The following is a 19,627-nucleotide window of genomic DNA, read 5'->3' as shown; positions in this document are numbered from 1 at the left end:
TAATTTAAAATGCAAACACCCCCAACCTCACATTAACGGTGCAACAAAAACAGCGAGCAACATCAGAGCTATCCACAGATCTGATCCAGAGGCGTTTTTAGCGGTGTCAAAACAAACGTTCTAACTAGTAAAGAGTTGGACCATTTTTTCTTGTTTGATAACACAACAATTGTTGCTTTACATTTGTCCTGTTGCTTCATTTCTACTTTGTTTACATCACGTGACGACCAGCTAAGGTGGCCATTTTGGTTACGTTATTCAGCTCCTGGACCACTTTGTATTCAGACTGAGAAATCTTAGAGTGAACTGAAGCTCAGTGGGATTGGAAACGAACAGAAACCACATGGAGAGATGGATCCAAGAGTTCAGAGGTCTGGATCATCGGAGTAAACGAGTTCTGGTTCACTTTACACAAACCAAATGTGTCCAATCTGAATACAGACAAAGATCAGCTCCTGGATCAGGATCCACTTGAGTATAATTAGACTGAAAATGTGATAGATAGATAGATAGATAGATAGATAGATAGATAGATAGATAGATAGATAGATAGATAGATAGATAGATAGATAGATAGATAGATAGATAGATGTGATTTTCCAGCCTTCCCTCTCCAGTGAGGTGTTCCCTCCCCCGTCGTGATGCTTTTGTCTCATTTCCTTTCAGTGCGCGCGCGCGCTCTGCGCACACTAACCCGTGCGCAATGACCAGCACTCGGTCCGGCTGAGCACTGCAGGCGCGGACTGAGCTGCGGTCAGGCTGGAGGGGCGAGTCTCCGTGATTAATGGGAGACGTCGGTGCAGCTCGTCAGAAGCGGGTCGCTTTCAGCCGGTAGTTTGGCCCGGAGGGAGCGCGGGAGACCACATGGTCCCGTTTGGAGGCTGAGGAGCTGCGACGCGTTCAGGTGAAGCGGTCTGGAGTTGGTTTCTTGACAGCTGCGCCTCGGACAAACATCAGTGAGCTGTCACCATCCATTCAGGTACTCATGAGTGTTCATTCTATTCAAAAATGATGTTTTTACTACAAAATAAATTAGGAAAAGCTCTCAAAATCTTATTATAAATTACTCATAAGCATTTATTTGCTTTTATAATATGTAAAACAGCACATTTTTAAAATGTTTTCAATAAAAAAATCCCCTAAAATATCAATAAAATAAACTAATTTAGATTAATAAATGGGTTAGTTCCAAACTTTTGGTCCATATGTATAAAGTCTTTTGTTAATGTGGCAAATTGCAATTACAAATCCTATCTAAAGGTTTTATTTCTCCACAGTTTTGCAGTTAAAAACAGACTTTTTATGCATTTAAGCAAAGTTTATTGGATAAATCATCAAACTCTACTGGGGCATAAAGTGCTTTGAGGAATCACAAGGTTCTTTCATTAAATTCTAACATAGATTTGACACATTTTTAAGAATATGAAGTAATAATTTGGTTGAAACCAATCTGCAAGTATTTCAAAACACAATTACTGAAAGGTAAAAAAGCAGGAAAATGACTTTAAGTCCTTAAAATAGTGTTAAAAGGGGTTTGCATTTGCATAAAGTGCTTTTGTTTCTGAGCACAAATCACATTCCAGACAAACATTCCTGTTTATGTGTCCACTTCCTCTCTAATAGCAGTTTGGTAGACGCTCTTTGAAGAACGTCCATGTGCTTTCCTCCATGCATCCTCGCCGTCTCGCCGTCGTCCTCCTCCTGACACTTGAGAAAAGGGAACAGCTGGATGGGAGCTGAGCCGGGGTTTGATCTGTTCATATCAGCGGGTCCCAGAGGGGCCCCCCACTTCTGTCACTGCCATGTGGTGGGTGTGGAGGGACCCGGTAACTTTGCAGCTGTCTGCAGCACACACATAAAGACTGAAGCCCCTCTGCGGGACTCCTGGTAATCCACGACATACTTACCTCTGCTCCAGATCTGCAGCAGAGGGTGACGCTCCTCTCAGTTAAAGGAGTCTTTAGTTTGGAGCACAGATTTCATGAAGCTTCTAAAAGACAAACTTTAAAGTAAAACAGAGTTTGTGATAAAAAAAAGAACACTTTAGGCTGTTATTTGAAGACAGTGACAGTAAGTGTGTGTTTGGGCCAGATGGGTACACTGTGAGCATTGTGAGAGCTGGTTAAAGCCTCGCAGGAGGCGTGTGAAAACGCAGTAAAGATGTCACACTGCAGCTGGCACTGGACAAAACCACTGCTTTTTAACCTGGAGTGTGCACGGCGAGGAGTGCATGTGCCAAGAGAGACGCAGACCACCTCGCCGCTGGGTGAGCTCTGTTGCGTAACTAAAGATAAGGCCACTTTAGCTTATTAAACAGGGGGGCTGTTGCAATTTAGAATTGCTCTCCCATGAAGCCGGAGGACTTCAGATCAAATCAGAAGAGTTCAAATAAAATTAGATCCTTTAAAAATGTTCCATAAGCTGCAGCACATATACAAACAACCTGATGTATCACAAATTTATCAGCCAAATTTGACAGGAAAAAACTTCTTAAAATCATTTAAATGTTCTAAGCTTCAGCTGAATGCTATCTTTGGGTCAGTGAGTGCACATGTGAGGAGTTTATTTGCTGATAAAGACTTCTATAGACTACAGTTTGCCAGTAAATTGGAAAATTTGCATTTTACCGCCGTTGTTGCTACGATAACTTTTGAGCTAAAGCCAAAACACATTAGTGTCTTTGTCTGATTAAATTCATTTTAAGTCAAAATCTTTTTGTTAGTCTTTTTTTTGTTAAAGTAAATAATTATAAGCTTTTGCTACTTACTACCTATCTCATTTGAAATGCTGTTAAACTATATAGAAAATATGAAAAATTAGGTTATTCAACATTTTTTTTGGCTATAGTTGCTTGTTTTTCATGTTTTGTGTTATTAATTGTTTTTTTTGTTTGTTTTGTTTTAGGAAATTGTTAATAATTCCATATTAGTTGGAGGTGAAATACTAAAACTCCTATTTATGAACCTCCACACAAGGTATTTAAAGTCCCAAATGATCATTTTTTAATTTAAAAAACATTCCCAGTCATGTTTTAATTATTATTACAAAGTTTTTAACCAAAATCTCACAACCTAAATGTCTTAAAAAAAAAAAAAAAATTCATGTTTTCATGTTTCCAAAATATCCTCTGAGGGCGCGTGGCTTTTGGAGCTGAGCTGCCCCCCACCCAATAGAATCCCTGTAAAAACTAGAAAAGTCGCATTACCTGCGATAATGCTTGTGTGAATGCATTATCGCATTAATGCGGTTGTTGTAAATCGCGTAAATTGCTTACATTTGCAGTAATTGCTTAAATTGTATAACGTGCATTAAGTGTATAAAGTGTGTAAAGTGTGTAAAGTGCTTAAATTGCATTAATTAGCATTAATAGCTTAAATTGCATTAATTAGCATAAATTGCGTAAAAAACGTAAAATGTATGAATACTAAAAGTTCGTGCTTTAATGTCCTGAACGTGCTGAACGTTTTGATACCAATATTGTAAAAGTTTTAAGGTGCAGTAAAAAATTTTACATTTTCCCATTGACTTAACATGGGCTGAAAATTCGTATAAATTGCGTAATATCGCAAAAACTGTAAAATTTGCGAAAACCAAAAATACAAGCAGTAATGCCCTTAACGTGCTGAACGTTTTGATACCAAGATTGTGTAAATTGCGCTTGAGTTTTTACGTGTCAAAAAACGTACGGAAGAAAACGTAAATGAAGAATCTCAATAGTGTGAATGCATTGGATGCATTCACACAATAATGAAAACTAACGTCAAAATGGTCTTTCATTGATTTACAATCCTTTATACCTGCGGTCAAATGAGCCGATTTGAGCATGATTTTCATCAGAGGGGAACTTTAAGCTAAAGTTTATTTTCTTATTTTGAAAAAAAACACTACAGGATGTGCTTGTAAGCAGACTAATTCCAATCAGACTCTCTGAGAATAAATCACTTAGTGAAACTGAATTTGTGGCAGTAGAATCAGTGATAACGCGAAGAGAGATGAGTTTAGCGGTTTCCTCCTAAAGCAGCGTGTCAGAGCTCCACACATTCCTCACACATTTCTAGTTCCTGCCGTGACATCACACGTTCAAGTTCAGCTATAGGTAAACAAGCCGTGAGTTCATTGTCTTCCCCAACGCCGTGTTTGTTTATGCAATAAAAGCTATTGTGTTTTGTGATAATGAGAGCCGCTCCTCGCTGGGCTTCCTCCATGCAGTTGCTTTGTTTTGTACTTCTGTGGTGGGAAGGGAATTTTAGGCCAAGAGCTTTTAACGCTGGATTGTGAAGGAAAGCAGACGAGGAAACTCCTGCTGGAGTGCAGTGGTCAAAGCGAGAGTTGTTTTATTGGTTTTATATAAATGTGTACTTGTTTAGGTGTTGTAGTTGTGTAGTTGAAGTGCTTATGTTGTGCCGTTTTGCCACTTTGTACTCATAACCACACAATTTACACTAGTATCAAATTTTTGCTGCTTCCAAAATAAGTTTTTGACCAAACTTCCAATGTATTTCCCTTCATCTAAAATGAGAAACTAACTTCTGGAATGCATTGAGGTCAGGTCTCTCTATAAATTAATTCATTATAATCATCCATCTCTTTGTTCAGACGAGTCATTGTTGATACTTGCTCCTGTTATAGAAGCTAAATGTATTTCTGTATAACTGTTTTGTGATTGTTGTGTTTGCACTCTGTTTTATGTTATTTATATATATACAAGCACTGATGCAGCTCACATTTGTTAGAGAAGTTGTTCTTGTGGATCCAGTCTGATGAAGATCAAGTGTTTTGGTGTTTTTAACAGGTTCTTATGGCATTTTTCAAACTTCGAACGATGAAAATTAAGCTTAAAATTACATTTCTTAATATTTCTTTATTCAAATTGTTGTGAATCAAGGACAAAAAAATGCAGCTTGAAAAAGAACATATTTGTTATGTGGAAAATACATTGGGTCAGTCCCAAACTCCCTGCTCCGCTCCATTCTGATGCTTCCACTAGTAGACAAATAGATCTATGTACATCTTTGATATCAAAAATTCACAGCTGGATAGCTTCAACATTGCTTGAGCATGGTAACATCCAAGAAGACAGTAGAGCAGTCAGGGTCTAGGCAAAGGTCAGGGCAGGCAATCAGAGATAAAGCAGGGTCAGACAGAAGATCAGGTCCTGGTGTAAACGCTCAGTAATGCAGGCAAGATGGCACAAACAACACTTCACGCTGAGTGTGGCTCTGTGTGCTTCTTAAGAAGCAGCTGGGTGATTGTCTGATTGGAGACAGCTGAGCAGCATCCAGGAACTGTGGGCTGAGGCTGCTGGGAAATGAAGTGCATTCAGTACTCTGGAGACTGTTCCCGCTGGGGGCCAGAGGGGGAGACAGAGCGCTGACTCCTGACAGTATACACAGATGGGTGACAGAAAGAGGATGTTCTGCACCAACAGCCCCACCCACAACTCAGAGGTGAATTTCTAATCAACAACTGCCGCTCTGCAGAAACTGCCCTTGAAAACAATACAGTTTTTTAAAAAGGCATAATCAAAATTAAAATAGCTCAAAAGATGATTGGAGTGGGACTTTAAACATTTCTACCTGGATAAATAAAGGTACTATTGGTACTACTACTAGAGCTGGAAGAAACTTGTAAATAGACAAAGAGAATCAGGCTAATTGTTCTTCAGGGAAACAGTTTATCCTTTTATAAATACTCTTAGCACACAAAAACACTGTTGTCTCATTGTATGACGCTGACAGAATAGAAATAATGAATTGCTATTAAACTATTTATTTGCATTTAAAGTTTACAATAAGACAATGAACAGGGCAAATTCAAATTCATACAGAGAGAGTCTCATTTATTATGTTGTCCAATTCAGCTTTACATCTGTGATTATGTTCAGAAAAAACAACTGCATCCACTGTTTGTTACACTGTACCAGCATGAAACAGAGGCAGAACAGAACAGGCAAGGTTAAGTGGATGTAACATGCAAAAAAAAAAAATAATAATAATTAAAAAATAAAACAAAAAAAGACAAAGATCAAAGACCTGCATTGTAAAAACAAACAACCACAGGGCAAAAAGCCAACAGCTACAAGTAACAAAACTGAAAAGACACTCTGGACTTAAACAAAGTCACTTAAAATACTGTTCCAACAAATTACTGTAAAGTGCAGGCACCTATGTCCTTTGAGAGCCGCAGGTGAGTGGGCGGGGTCTTCTCGGAGAAGCCACAGCCTACCAGCACAGAAACCAAAAGAGTGAGAGCAAAACAAAACAAAGACTGAAAGACTGTGTCGTTGATTTGAATAAACCATGTTTTGGATAACCACTGTGGTTATCACTCCTAAACAAACAGGACAGGAGGCGCGTTTATGAATTTCACCGATAAATGTTGAGACAACTGACACTGCTGAATGGGGCTGCAGGATATATACTTTATATATATATATATATATATATATATATATATATATATATAAGTTAATTTTTAGTAAATATTACTGGAAACTCTAGAAAAAAATTGTTAATATTTCCATCTGATACTTAGCTGTATGAATAAAGTGAACTTATGTCGGTATATTAATCTGCTGCACTGCAAAGTGTCCTGGTTTTAATAATGAAAAGTATTGTTACAGGTCTGAATGAACTCTGGGTTTCTGAAAAACACAACGTTCTGGTCAGAATAAATCAACAATGCCACATTAACACATTGAAAAACTCCTCTGAGGCCCTTCATACACTATCCCTTTGTCCCGTCTCCCACATTTTTGTTATGTCAGAATTGTAGATGAAGAATTAAGTCTTAAAGGAATATTTATGGAAGCAGAGAGAACTCCTTTTTGTCATCTGTTGCATTGAAATGTGTTCTGTTGAGTTCGTTTTGCGCTCTGAATTCATAAGCTACGTCCTGGAGACCTCAAATGTTTTGTCGCTTACAGCGAGGAAGTCACTGAGTGCTTTTTCCTTTTCTCTCTGCAGGAGGACGGAGCAGCTGCTCCGGCTTGTATCCTGACTGCCCTCATTTGTGCGTCTGATGGTGCTGGATGACTTGGAGGGGGCTTGACTTCAGAGGCCCCCAATAAAACCCTGGTTTCCCAGATATCGCCCCTCTTTCCGGACGTCTAGTGCTTTTGTTTTGTGGAGACTCAGCCTTCGTTAGAGCCGCCGCCATGGCCAGCCTGGTGATCAACGAGACTGGAATGGAGAACTGTGGGATTGATGATTCCTTTAAGTATGACTTGTACTCTGCGGTGTACAGCGTCGTCTTCATTCTAGGTCTGATAACCAATTGCGCCGCCCTTTTTGTGTTCTGCTTCCGAATGAAAATCAGCAACGAAACCACAATGTTCATGACAAACTTAGCGTTTTCGGACTTGGTGTTCGTTTTCACGCTGCCCTTTAAAGTCTTCTACAACGTTAACCGCAACTGGCCGTTTGGAGATGGCTTGTGCAAAGTTTCAGGGACCGCCTTCATCACAAACATCTACGGCAGCATGCTCTTCCTCACCTGCATCAGCGTGGACCGCTTCTTGGCTATAGTGTACCCGTTCCGATCCCGCTCCATCCGCACGCGTAGGAACGCGGCGCTGATGTGCGCCGCCGTGTGGCTGACCATCGTAGGCGGAGGAATATCTGTGACCTTCTTCTCCACCATTAACAGCAAACACTCCGCTACCACGTGTTTCGAAGGCTTCTCCAAGAACACCTGGAAGACCTACCTGTCTAAGATCACTATCTTCATTGAGGTGAATAGACACACTGTGTTCTTACAAATACAGACCAGTGAAGTTCAATGTTGTGTTTCGTTTTTGTTGTTTTTACAGATCGTTGGTTTCCTCTTACCCCTCCTGGCTAACTTGGTATGCTCCTCTCTGGTCCTGCGAACGCTCCGCCGCCCAGTGACCGTCGCTCACGGCTGTGACAGCAAGAGACGCGTCTTACGAATGATCGTGGTCCATCTCGGCATCTTCATCATCTGCTTCGTCCCTTACAACTCCATCCTTTTTGTGTATGCGCTGGTGCGAACCCAGGCGCTAGCTAACTGCACGGTGGAGCGGTTTGCACGGACCCTCTACCCCATCACCCTGTGCCTGGCCAGTCTCAACTGCTGCCTGGATCCTGTGGTCTATTACTTCACCTCGGAGAGCTTTCAGAAGAGCTTTGTTTTAGGAGGCAAAGGAAGCGGCTCTCGCCCCGAGAGTATTCCCCGCAGTGACACCGAGGCTAAAGACATGCCCAACAGTCTCCCCACGGACACACACACTGTGGCCAGCAACGGAAAAGAGACAGTGATGTCCGACAGTCAGTTGTGACTCAACTTTTGTTTGTTTTTTTTACTGGAAACTGCAATTAGCCGTTTGATCCTGGAAGTGGCAAACAAATAGCTTAACAGATTAGTTAAGTCCTGAGGGTAAGTCCTGAGGTATGGCCTGGGATTTTCGGATTAATCCATAACTGTTGAACTGAGGAATAAATCTTTTTTTTCTTTTTTTGTTGGGAGAGAACACTCGAGGGAGCTCAGTTCCAGCCATACGAAGAAAACTGTTTGTTCAGGGACCCTCCAGCCCATCAACACTCAGGCTTATCGCACACTCAGTCCTGAAGACGCACTGGACTGTGCATGAGATATAAACTTTGTAGTGTACCACAGGTTATGCGAAACTTAGGACTTTCTCATGCTGTTATGCCATTAGCATCTTAATACTTTATAGTGTGTTGATACTGCTGTTGTGTCCCGGCCTTGAACTGCCCCAGTTTTATGTTGAGTTTTGATGTTAAAAGCCTGAGTTTTATTTCCCTCATCAAACCTCCTCTTTGTCAGCGTGAACCTAAACATGAACTTGCAGAGGAGTTTGTCTTTCTCTTGTTGTGCAGTCACAGGGCAGCCCTGATGCATTGGAGGACCTTGGTCTGCGCGCTGTGTCGCAGGCCAAATGCTTATTATGGCTGAAGCAATGGACCATTGTTTTCCCCTGAATGAGCGCTCTCTGTCTTAATCTGGCCTTAGACTGCAGATCTGCTCACAGTCTCTTACACGCAACAAACATGTTCACATTCCAAAGTACGGTTGAACAGTCGGGACTGTTTATCCAAAAATCGCCTTCTTACACAACACAGTAATGAGTCAGGAGATCCTCTAGAGTGAGAACTGCTGAATTTGCATGAAGGACATTTTTTGGGGAATACTTTTGTCAGAAATGCCTTTTATAATGCAGTCCTATCGGGGTGTAATACCTAGCAAAATAAAGATTTTCAGAGGATGATTTTATTGAAAGCGTTGTGCATTCAAGTTCAGACTAAAGACTGAAATTTCACTTATGACTTTGCAACTATAGCAATGTCTACCTTTTTAAAAATGGAAAAATAGTAATTGAAGTGACAGTCCAATCATCTCTTGATCTATTGTGAAAGTGTTCCTAGTAGTTTTTTAATTATGATTATGCTATTTTTATTATTATTTTCTGCAGCGAGACAAGAATTCATAAGAAATTTGCCTAGAATTTGCAGAGTAAGCCGCCCCCGCTTCCCATCATCAATCTGTATATACACTCTCCCACTTTATTACATCCCCTCAAAACCCCAACTTAACATTAACAGTGCATCAAAAATGGCAATCAGTATCATAGCTATGCAGTGTTTACAATTTAACCCTCGTGCTATTTTACGGGGTCCAGATGACCCTAGCCTTACATTAACATGTTATTCGTCCCACGAAAAATGTGGACGAAAGTGGACAGGATTTCATGTCTGTCATGGACACCAGTTAAAATGAAAAATCATTGAGAAAAAAAAGTTCAGCGACCTGTCTTGTGGGGTCCAGTCCCAACTTTAACGTACCTAGAACAGCACAAGGTACCAGCTCGGACGGGGAAAACATCGATGTACACGGGTCTAGTCATCTACAAGTGGTTGATATGAATGGAGCTTGTGGCTGGAAGTTTTACGTCACAACTAAAAGTTTCTTCTTTTTTTGTCTGCTCCTGATTCACAACAACTTAAAATAAAGACATACTCAGAAATGCAATTTTAAGCTTATTTTTCTTTATATTCTCCATCAACATGCTACAATCCCATAGACTTCTATAGAGAAATAAACAGGTATTACTCAGTCATTCTATTTTTTCAGAAAAACATTCTTGCTCTGCCACCTTTTTTAACATGTTCCTGATAATTATCTTTTTTTTTTTCATTTTCTGCAGTGCAAGTTATTCAAGTCATAAACTGACCAATCAGATTCCTCAAAAGAAAAAAGGTTTGCGATCTAGCGTCAAACGTTTAACGGATTTCATGTAGAACGCTTTCAAGTGGTAGAGGTGTCAACAACCCCATTAATGATTGGCGAGACGGGTTGCCATAGAAATGTTGACAAAGACTGACTCTGACCAATCAGTGGTTAGTGAGGATTTCCGGTTCCAATATGGCAGAATTCGTGTCGCACAAAAATGGAGACCGGATTGACTTGATTTTGTTGGAACCGGATGCAGGTCATTTTCAAAGTGTGACTCTGTCCACTATGTTTAGTCATATGTTCCCAAATCTAAAAAAAAACAGTAAGTACTAAAGGCTGCAGTTCCTCAAAAGACCACTAGAGGCTGGTGTCAAAAATAAGTCATTTCCCATTGACTCATATGTGAAAAAGTCTGATTTTGATGTCAAACACTTTTATTCATTTTGTTTTGTCATTTTTTTAAAAATCAATAGTTCTGATTATATCAGAGGTTAAATTCAGAGCCTGTTTTTCTTAAGGGTATATGAAAGTTCAGTCCAATTATTATTTTGGTAACGTTGTTGGAGAAAAGGTGGATCAAACTCTGGGCCATGTGCACCTCCCATATCATTTTTGTGTATAAACCTGTGGAGCATCCATCCTGACAGAGGCGGAGCTAAAAAATACATATTTCAAACATCCTATTATTGATATTAATATAAAACAGTAAGGTTTTTTTTTTGTTTTTTTGTTAGGTGAGGTGCTATTACTACTGCTTAAATAAGCTTTTATTAACAATTTATCTTTAATCTTTGTCAATATTAATACTAATATTGATTCAGAAATTGGGGGGGGGGCAAGCTGCCCTCTCTTGCTCCCCTGTAGCTCCGCCCCTGCATCCTTAGTGCATATTGCTGTGGTCAAAATCCTTTGGGAAATAATTTGAAATTAAAGCAATTTGTCTCTTAAAACAGTGAAATAATGGAAGTCAGAAGGCTGCCATTTGGCTAATACTCGTAGAAATTGAGGCTTAATGAGTCTATTTGTTGTATTTGTAGGTTGAGTGTTGACATACATACGCAGGCCAACCTGTAACTTTGCAGACTGCAACCCCCTCCGTGGTGGCTTTTAAACAGACAGGTGAAGATCCGGTAACCGCTCTAGGCCTCTTTTTGTCCAGGAATATTGCCATGTGCATTCAGAGTCACTGATAACAGTCAATGGACTTTGGAATTTGGGGTCAAGAGTAGCAGAGAGAAGGATGACAGTCCTGCAGAGGACAAAGGGGTAGGAAATAGGAGGAGTGCAAAAGCAGGCTGGACCTCCTCTCTGAGTGGTTTTTGTCGAGTTTCCAGCTTTCCGAGAGAAAGTGTTTACAGTCGATGTGTTTTTGTTCCAGCAGGAGAACAGGAGGAAGTTCATGTTGGTTTACTCTGACATCTAGTGGACACACATAGAAACTACGTTTTAATAACAAATGAACCGCAGTAACCTCTGATAGACAGAGGTTAGCCGCTAATTAAAACATTGATGTGAGATTTATTTTATTTTTTCGTGTGTGTGTTAAAAAAGCCCTCATACTTTTGCCTGCGAGTGATTTTCAGAGTCCTGCATTCTTGTTCATGTTAGGTCATGGGGTTTTGTTGAGACCTGCTTTAACATGTTATTTGATATCACACCATGACTGCAGATTTCCAAGTTTCAGAGCACAGAAACATCTCTGTCTTTTAGGTTTCTAAAAATGTTCTCATGAGGTAAAAATATCCTGGTGACACGTTCCGAAATGAATGTTTGATGAGCTGCATTTCACAAAACAAGGAAGTCGAGCTTCTGATTGAGGAAGCAGATAAAACACCTCTGAAATATTCTTACATATTCACTGTACCATGTGAATCAGAGGATCTGCGTTTGTGCTCTGTGTTTCTACTGGAAGAATCTTCTGTCTTTTTAAGGTGAGGATCAGTTTCTTCAACTCTTGTTTAATTTTTACTGATCATATACCCAACCAGGTGTGATTTTATAGTTTTGCTCTGTTGCTAGGGAGTCTGTGACACGTCAAACGGCAGGAAAAGGTCCCTCTGTAGACTGAGAGGGCAGAGCTTCCCCCTTCGTGCGCAAGAATCTGAAAACCAGCTCGAGAGCAGGCGCCAGCAGGCTTCGGCTCGTGCTGCTAAACCGCATCTGTGGGATGGTAAAGCTGACTTCTCATGCACTCTCAAGCCATACTTTTGCAAACTTGTGTCTTGCAAGCTCAATGTTGACACTGTTTCCATCCGTACAGCTTGAGGACCAGTTTGCGTTTGTGAAACTGCTGCAGCATGTGGTCATCTCTGGATCTGAGCTCTCCTTTTTTCGACTGAGAGTGAAGGAAGTTGCAAAGGTACTGAAACATTTACTTCATATTAATATTTGTTTTCATCTTTTTATATCACAGTTTACCTTTTTCTGAATGTGCTTGTTACATAATAGTGAAAAAAGATGATGAAAGTGAAAGAGTTTCTTTAAAACCTTTGATAAAATTGATTTTTACGGTTAACTGTTAAGTTTTTTAATAGATATATGAATTTAAAAGCTACAAGTTACCTTTTAGTGCTCTTAAGTCAAGTCTGAGAATCTCAAAATGCTCCAGGTTACATTGCAGCCTATGGTGAAACTACAAACCCATAAGATTGCAGATGAAAGTATGGTACCAACTGAAAAGAAAAAACCAAAAAACGTCTTTTTGTTCCGCTTGTGAGGTTTCCATAGGAAGGGCGAGGGCCTCTTAACGGTAGAATGAAGAGAGATCTTTCAGTGATTAGCAGTTAATGCACTCCTTCGCCTCCATTTCCTGCTGCAACCGTTATTTTTCAGATGTAATTCAGTTTATGTTGGCACTGAAACTCCCTGTGTAAACTGAAACATGCAAATTCTATCAATGAAAATTCTAAAATTTTCCAATCAGGTGGAGAAGAGGGATATTTTAGTTCCACGTTTCATGAATCATAACATCTCCATACATATGGGGGTTTCTGCCAGTTTATGATTCCTGATAAATAAATCAGCAAGTGTGCAGTGAAAAGAAATCTCTCATAAATGAATGTGTTTTAAAACATAAAACATGATGCATTCTTGTTTTTAGTGAGTTTTTGTCAGTAGATGTGGTTCATTAAAGGCATGAAGTGACACATACGTTAAAGCAGAATTTAAATCAAAGTTCCTCAAGTTTATTTTTAAAACTGTTATACACTTTGAATGCAAAGCTGGATTTTTTTACATGCAGATTAAAATACAATATGAAAAATGAATATATAAAGTTGCAGGTTCTTATTATTATTATTAATCTTTATTTACCCAGGGTGGGTCCCATTGAGATTTAAAACTTCTTTTTCAAGGGAGCCCCGGACAAGAATCAATACAACAATAAAATACCACTAATGTCAGACATATACAACCAAGCTACAATGCTGATTAAAATTTCATATTAATAATTAGTTAAACCATCTACAGTTTAAAGAACTAGTCTCAAGTGCTTTCATCTATTTAAAATAATTCATGGAGATAAGTTCTCTTAGTTAGATTGTGATCTTAGTTGGAAAAAATAAATTATAAAATTGAATCGATGGCCAAAATACAAAACCGCCTATCTAAATTTTTTTTGAGTATTTTACATTTCATGGTGAGAACTCCACATTGTGGGCTGCGCGGTGGCGCAGTGGTTAGCGCTCTCGCCTCACAGCGAGAAGGCCCCGGTTCGAATCCCGGCTGGGACCTTTCTGTGTGGAGTTTGCATGTTCTCCCCGTGCATGCGTGGGTTTTCACCGGGGACTCCGGCTTCCTCCCACCGTCCAAAAACATGCTTCATAGGTTAATTGGTGACTCTAAATTGCCCCTAGGTGTGAATGTGAGAGTGAATGTGTGTGATTGAGGCCCTGCGACAGACTGGCGACCTGTCCAGGGTGTACCCCGCCTTCGCCCTTCAGTAGCCGGGATAGGCTCCGGCACATCCCGCAACCCCGAAAAGGACGAAGCGGTCTGGAAGATGGATGGATGGACAAAAATGTGGGTTTTTTTTCACCTTAAAGTCAAATACATTTCATGGTGTCATAGTGGTTAACACTCTTCCTTCATGCAGGTTAAAATGGGAGTTTCAGTGTGAAGTTGCATGCTGTCCTTTTGCATTTGTGGGTTTTCTTCTACCACCCCAGTTTCCTCCCTCAGTCCAAAAGCACACTTAATAGGTGTGAATGTGTATGGTTATGTGACTCTGTGTTGTGATGAACTAATAAACGGACAGTAGCTTGGCAGGCGGCAGCCCCATCACCCTAAACAGGCTTAGAAAAGGAACACTTTTGAATATTTTTGAAGAGTATTTAATATTTTATGCAAGAAAAAACATCTAAAATTGTAATTATCCTAAATAAGCTGCTTTTTTTAATCTTCTGTTAGTGATGGGAAAGTATTTTAATATTCCCAAAATGATGATGGAATACATAAATAAAAAAAATTAAGTTAAATGTTGCATTTCTGGAGATTTCTTTATTTAATTTGTTACATCAAGAGGAGATGAAGAAATGCCTTTTGAAAAGATCATATTTGTGTAGACAATACTCTGGGCGGGGGACAGGCTCCCTCCTCCGCTCCATTCTGATGGATCCACTTGTAGACAACTAGATCCATCTTCATCTTTGTTTTCCTCGTTGGTGCTGAGGTCGATTAAAGAGAGAAAAAACGGGAAAAAAGGTTAAAAGCTTCAAACAATATTTTTTTTTGCAGCCGGCTCCGGGAGGGACTTCTGGTCATTAATTTCAGGTGCCATATTTTTTTCTTTTAGCTTTTCCTGCTCTTTTCAAAATGGCTGCCTCCATGATACTTTTGGCGGGAAAAGTGTAGCTAATTTTCAGAACTTTAAAGTGACAATAACTCATTGGTTGTTTGTTTTTATTTATTTATTTTCAAAATTACAGCTTCCAGCACTGAAAAAAATGCTACATTTGTCAATAATTAGTTCTTTATAATACAGGTACACCATGTTGAAAATATGTGGATCAAATGTGAGACAGTGAGTAAATAAGGTTGATTTTTGCTTAAATTAACATTCTTGTGGATTCAATCAATGGGTTTAAAAAATATAGCAATTTAAAAACAACATTTTATTTTTTTATAAATTCCTTGATCTTACAGGGTTAAAAGACCAATGTGGACGCTTTGAAAATATATCAAAAGATCATCAGAGTAAAACTTAATTTAACGGGCTGCAGGAAGATCATATCTTTTTTTTCCCCCTCCAAACTAAATCTACATGTTTAGGATTTTTTAAAGTAACTTTTTTATAAACTTTATGTTTTTGTTGTGGGAAAAGTATTTCCTCTTTTCTTTCTATTTTGGATATTTGTCACACTCAAATAGTCAAATAAAATTGCGATATTATTCAAATATACTTTAAGTTAAAACAATATTCCAATGAATGAGTTTTTGATGGAGAAATAGATGTCCCACTAAAATTTGCTTTCATTTTATATTTTAGGTGTTCAGTTTTGATCACCAGATTTAAAAATAGAAAGTTTCATCACAAAATCTACTGCTAAACCTACTGACAACATAATAATACTGTTAGGGGTTAGATTGCAGAGCTGGAATCTCAACCTTCATGGTTTTCAAGACGCTAAAGAGTTAATGCTGAGAAATGCTAGACCACTTGTATTCGACATTCGCCAAAAACTCCAAAAATTACTTATTATCCATCCCGATAAAGTAGAAGACCAAAGCAAAAGCGCTCAGCTCAGATTTCATGTGAAAGTGTTAAACAAGTTGATTAATTACTGTAAACAAAAAAAGTGAAACTGCTGGAAGAGGAAAAGCGTCTTCTCTGTGCCAACTCAGCTGAAATGAGACAAGCTGAGACCCAGCAGTGAACGTGTTTATGCCCGCTTGACTCACCACGGTGTAAAGTGTAGGAGATAATCTTCTTATCAGAAGCAATATTTTCTCTTCCAACAGATCCACCTCAATGTAAACTGCTGGACAAAGTTCAGCAGCTTAAAAATAATCAACTTACTTGGAATGGTGCTGAAATTCCCGAGGACTGAGCTGCTGACTCATCCAGGAAGTTTTTAAAAATTCCAGTCACAGTCTGTGAAAATGATGAATTCAGGGTTCTACCAGAATTCTTGTCAGAATTTGCTCCATTAATTCATGGTCTCATAGTCAGAGTCATGTGGGATAACGATTGTCCTAAACCAGTGATCCCAAACCTTTTGTAGGCCACGAACTGGTTGAAGTTTCCTGTAACTTTTTAAGTTTATCTTCATTTTAAATATCTGCAGCAACTTTAAACATTTTTTTAATAAACAAGATTTCGTCTTGGAGCCATTAAAATGTGATATAGATTTCCCCTTAATCCAGACTACAATAAAATATCTTTTTTATTTCTTTAGAACTTTTCATAGAAATAACTTTACAAAAAGACAGCATAAAAAAATATAAATTTCAAACAACCGTCTCAGCAGTACAGAAACATTCACCTGAGCACTGAATGAAATGCTTTACATAAGCTGGTTTGTATGCAAAAGTGTATGTGTGTGAACTGTAGTTGTGTTGTGTACATGTCAACATGTCTGTATGGGAAGTTTGTTGGATCCCCCCAACATCCCTCTCTCTTATTCAGTCTTCTTTTTTTCTGTTCAGTCCAACAAAAAAGAATACAAATAGAACCATTATAAATAAAGTTTAACTTAAATTACAAAAGGGGTTTATACAAATAAACCCCCCCTGTCATGAGAGTAAAATATGTCCAACAAAACAGGCCTTTCTGTCTGCTCGGTTGTTGGACAGGACGAGTTTAAAAGTAAATACACCATAAAATCAAAACAAAGTGAGGTAATATAATCCAATATTAATAAGGTTTACTAAAAATAAAAGTTCAAAACAGAGGAATAAAAGCTCTCCCGAATAAAAACGTATTTTCTTAGAATTTTACCCATAAAGACACAGACTCAATTTTCCTTAAAAATAAAATTACGTGGAAAAAAACATAAATCTTATGGGTCAAAACACTCAACGGAGTCGTTCTGATGCTGCGATATTGGGAGGGGGTTCCTTTGGCGAGGAGCGACATCTTGAAAGGAGAGATCTCTTAGAGTTAATGTGGATTTTAGTGAAGAGATGTAGTCAGGAAGACCTCAAGGATCGGGCCAAAGGGTATGGAGTTAAAAGGTCGGGAGAGGAAAAGGAAGCTGAAAAGCCTCACTTTTAAAGTGTATTGGAACAATCCAAAAAAAATCAAAAACAGTCACTAAAATTGGTATTTTCTGAATATAATAATAAATGTGAATCCACAGTTTTAGCGTCTTTATTAGCAGCATAACATGAGACAACCTGTTGCTAAATATTATGATTTATGGGAACAGCTGTCACAGTAAATCCATATTTGGAGTAAAGACTCTTGTTTTTGTCTCTCTTTTATGTTGAAGTCAAAGACTCCACTTCTATTCCCTCACTCGCTCTTTTCTGCCAAAAGAAACTTTAAATACCTTCTTTTTTTTACTATATTTTCTAGCTTGAGGGCTTCAATTTATTAGTCGGCACCACCACTTCAAAAAAGTAGAGGTTGTGTTCTGACACGATTTGACATGAGTCAGGAATGAGTCGGATGTGGTGAGGAGAAACCAGTAGTTTTTCAAAATAAAAGTCCCTTTGAAGCTGAAAATGGCACCAGCTGCTGATGCTGTTTCATGTTGCACCAGTTCAAGCTGCTTCAGTCAAACAGGTCAAGACGGAAAATTGAGTTGACGAAGAATATTATGAGAGTTTGAGGTTTTTAGATGAACAGATACAAGCACCTTATGAGGCCGAGAGAACATCCGCACTAGATGGGACAAAGACTGACACGGGTGGAAGGGTGGCAGTGGAGGTAGGGGTAAATAGAAAAATGTAGGTCAAGTTTGTTTGTTTTTTTTCTCTGTGACCCAGAATCAACTGTATGCATTTCTAGAATTTCAATAAAGTTTTGTGCATATGTGTAACGGAAAAACAGTTATAGATGCGTATCTGTCCATTAAAAATAAACTACATCCACTGCTGCAAATATTCTTTTAGAATGTGGAATGATTAACACCTTTGCTGTATTTTGTAGCCCAAAAAAGACGTATTTTTTTCAACCAGAACATCAGATACTCTTTCTGATTACACCAGAAAAATGCCAAGACACCAGACTAACCCCTAGTGGTCGACTTGGCTTACTACATCCTGGAGTTTCTTGACATAAATGTCCTTTAAAGTAAACATCATTTCCTGGGGTGGGGAGGGAGTAACTGATAACAAAACATGATATATTTTGAGCTTTTGCAAACACAAAAAGCTCAAAATATAGTTTAAAAGTAGAATGGTAGAGTTGGATTTTTTTCTCATTTACAAAAATGTTGTCAACGTGCCCAAACATTCTGTTTATACAAAAGGTTGTTGAATTAGACACTTGAATTGACATGGATGCTCTTTGATTTTAGGAAGTTTACATAAATGCTTAGATATGCACTGCAAAAAAATGTCCTCCAAAAATTGATTAAAAAACAGAAAATAAGGTGTTTTTTTTCTTTTTACAAGTAATAAAATCAACCAATAGAACAAATATGATTTATTGTGTTAAGATTCCTTAAAATTATTTATTAAAATCCTGCCTTTTAAGACAAAATTTAATCTTGAAATGATCATAAGCTTTTCTATATATATATATATATATATATATATATATATATATATATATATAATACAATGGATGTTTGAAATTTAATTACATCACTGATGTAATCAGATCTTAAGGATTCTTAATAACCTGAATCTGTGATTGTAGGGTATAAATATTTAATAATAAATCCTGATAATTCATGTAAAGAAAATGGTAAAAGGATTATATAAATTTGCTTCCTACCACTCCCTTTCAAGTGATCGTCTTGTGATTATGTAATGCGTGTCTATTTTATGTATTACTACCTGAATGGGTGATATAACCATTACATTAGGTATTTACTCTGAATATTGAAGCTATTATTGAAGCTATAAAAAGTTACATTTACATTTATGTAAATGCTAATACTTAAGATTTTTTTCAGGGTCAAATGACTCAAGATGTTCTAGATTAATTCTCTTAATATTTTTATGAAAAGTAAGATAGTTTAGTGTAAAAATATATATTTAACTAAAGATTAGACAAAAATAATTGGTGAGATTTTGTGTATTTGCAAAAAATATGATTTAATTACAGTTTTACTTCCTGTTTTCTGTCACTTTTTTTTAAAATCCCTCTTTTATATATTTTTCCAGTAAAATTTTTAAATATTGAAAAAATAGCAGTTCTAGCTTTTATTTTAGAAAAATAAACAGCTTTTCTAATTTTGGAAAAGAAGAACTCAGCTATTTTCTGCCTTTTTCTCTTTTTAGAAATGAATGAAAAGGAGAT

At 38.1% G+C, this 19,627-nt stretch overlaps 1 protein-coding gene and 1 long non-coding RNA gene across 2 annotated transcripts; both read left to right on the top strand.

Annotated features, from left to right (window-relative positions):
- Positions 1-674: 674 nt before the first annotated feature.
- Positions 675-9,250, top strand: lpar4 (lysophosphatidic acid receptor 4). The gene is made up of 3 exons (XM_024284191.2): positions 675-979; positions 6,966-7,732; positions 7,811-9,250. The coding sequence occupies exons 2-3, from the start codon at positions 7,157-7,159 to the stop codon at positions 8,297-8,299; spliced, it is 1,065 nt and encodes a 354-aa protein (XP_024139959.1). The 5' UTR covers positions 675-979; positions 6,966-7,156; the 3' UTR covers positions 8,300-9,250.
- Positions 9,251-10,148: 898 nt separating this feature from the next.
- LOC112153002 lies at positions 10,149-19,627 on the top strand. The gene is made up of 4 exons (XR_002920432.2): positions 10,149-12,146; positions 12,235-12,385; positions 12,476-12,574; positions 19,609-19,627. It is a non-coding gene; the product is annotated as an uncharacterized LOC112153002 (long non-coding RNA).

The sequence above is a fragment of the Oryzias melastigma genome, linkage group LG10 (genome assembly GCF_002922805.2).
Source record: "Oryzias melastigma strain HK-1 linkage group LG10, ASM292280v2, whole genome shotgun sequence".
Lineage (NCBI taxonomy): Eukaryota > Metazoa > Chordata > Actinopteri > Beloniformes > Adrianichthyidae > Oryzias > Oryzias melastigma.
The sequence above is the reverse complement of the archived record's forward strand: the minus strand, read 5'-3'. Positions and strand labels throughout refer to the sequence as shown.

Excerpts from the sequence above, each read along its gene's own strand:
- lpar4 (XM_024284191.2), top strand. The coding sequence starts at position 7,157 with ATGGCCAGCCTGGTGATCAACGAGACTGGAATGGAGAACTGTGGGATT. Across the intron at positions 7,733-7,810 it reads AGATCACTATCTTCATTGAG|ATCGTTGGTTTCCTCTTACC; the intron begins GTGAATAGACAC and ends TTGTTTTTACAG.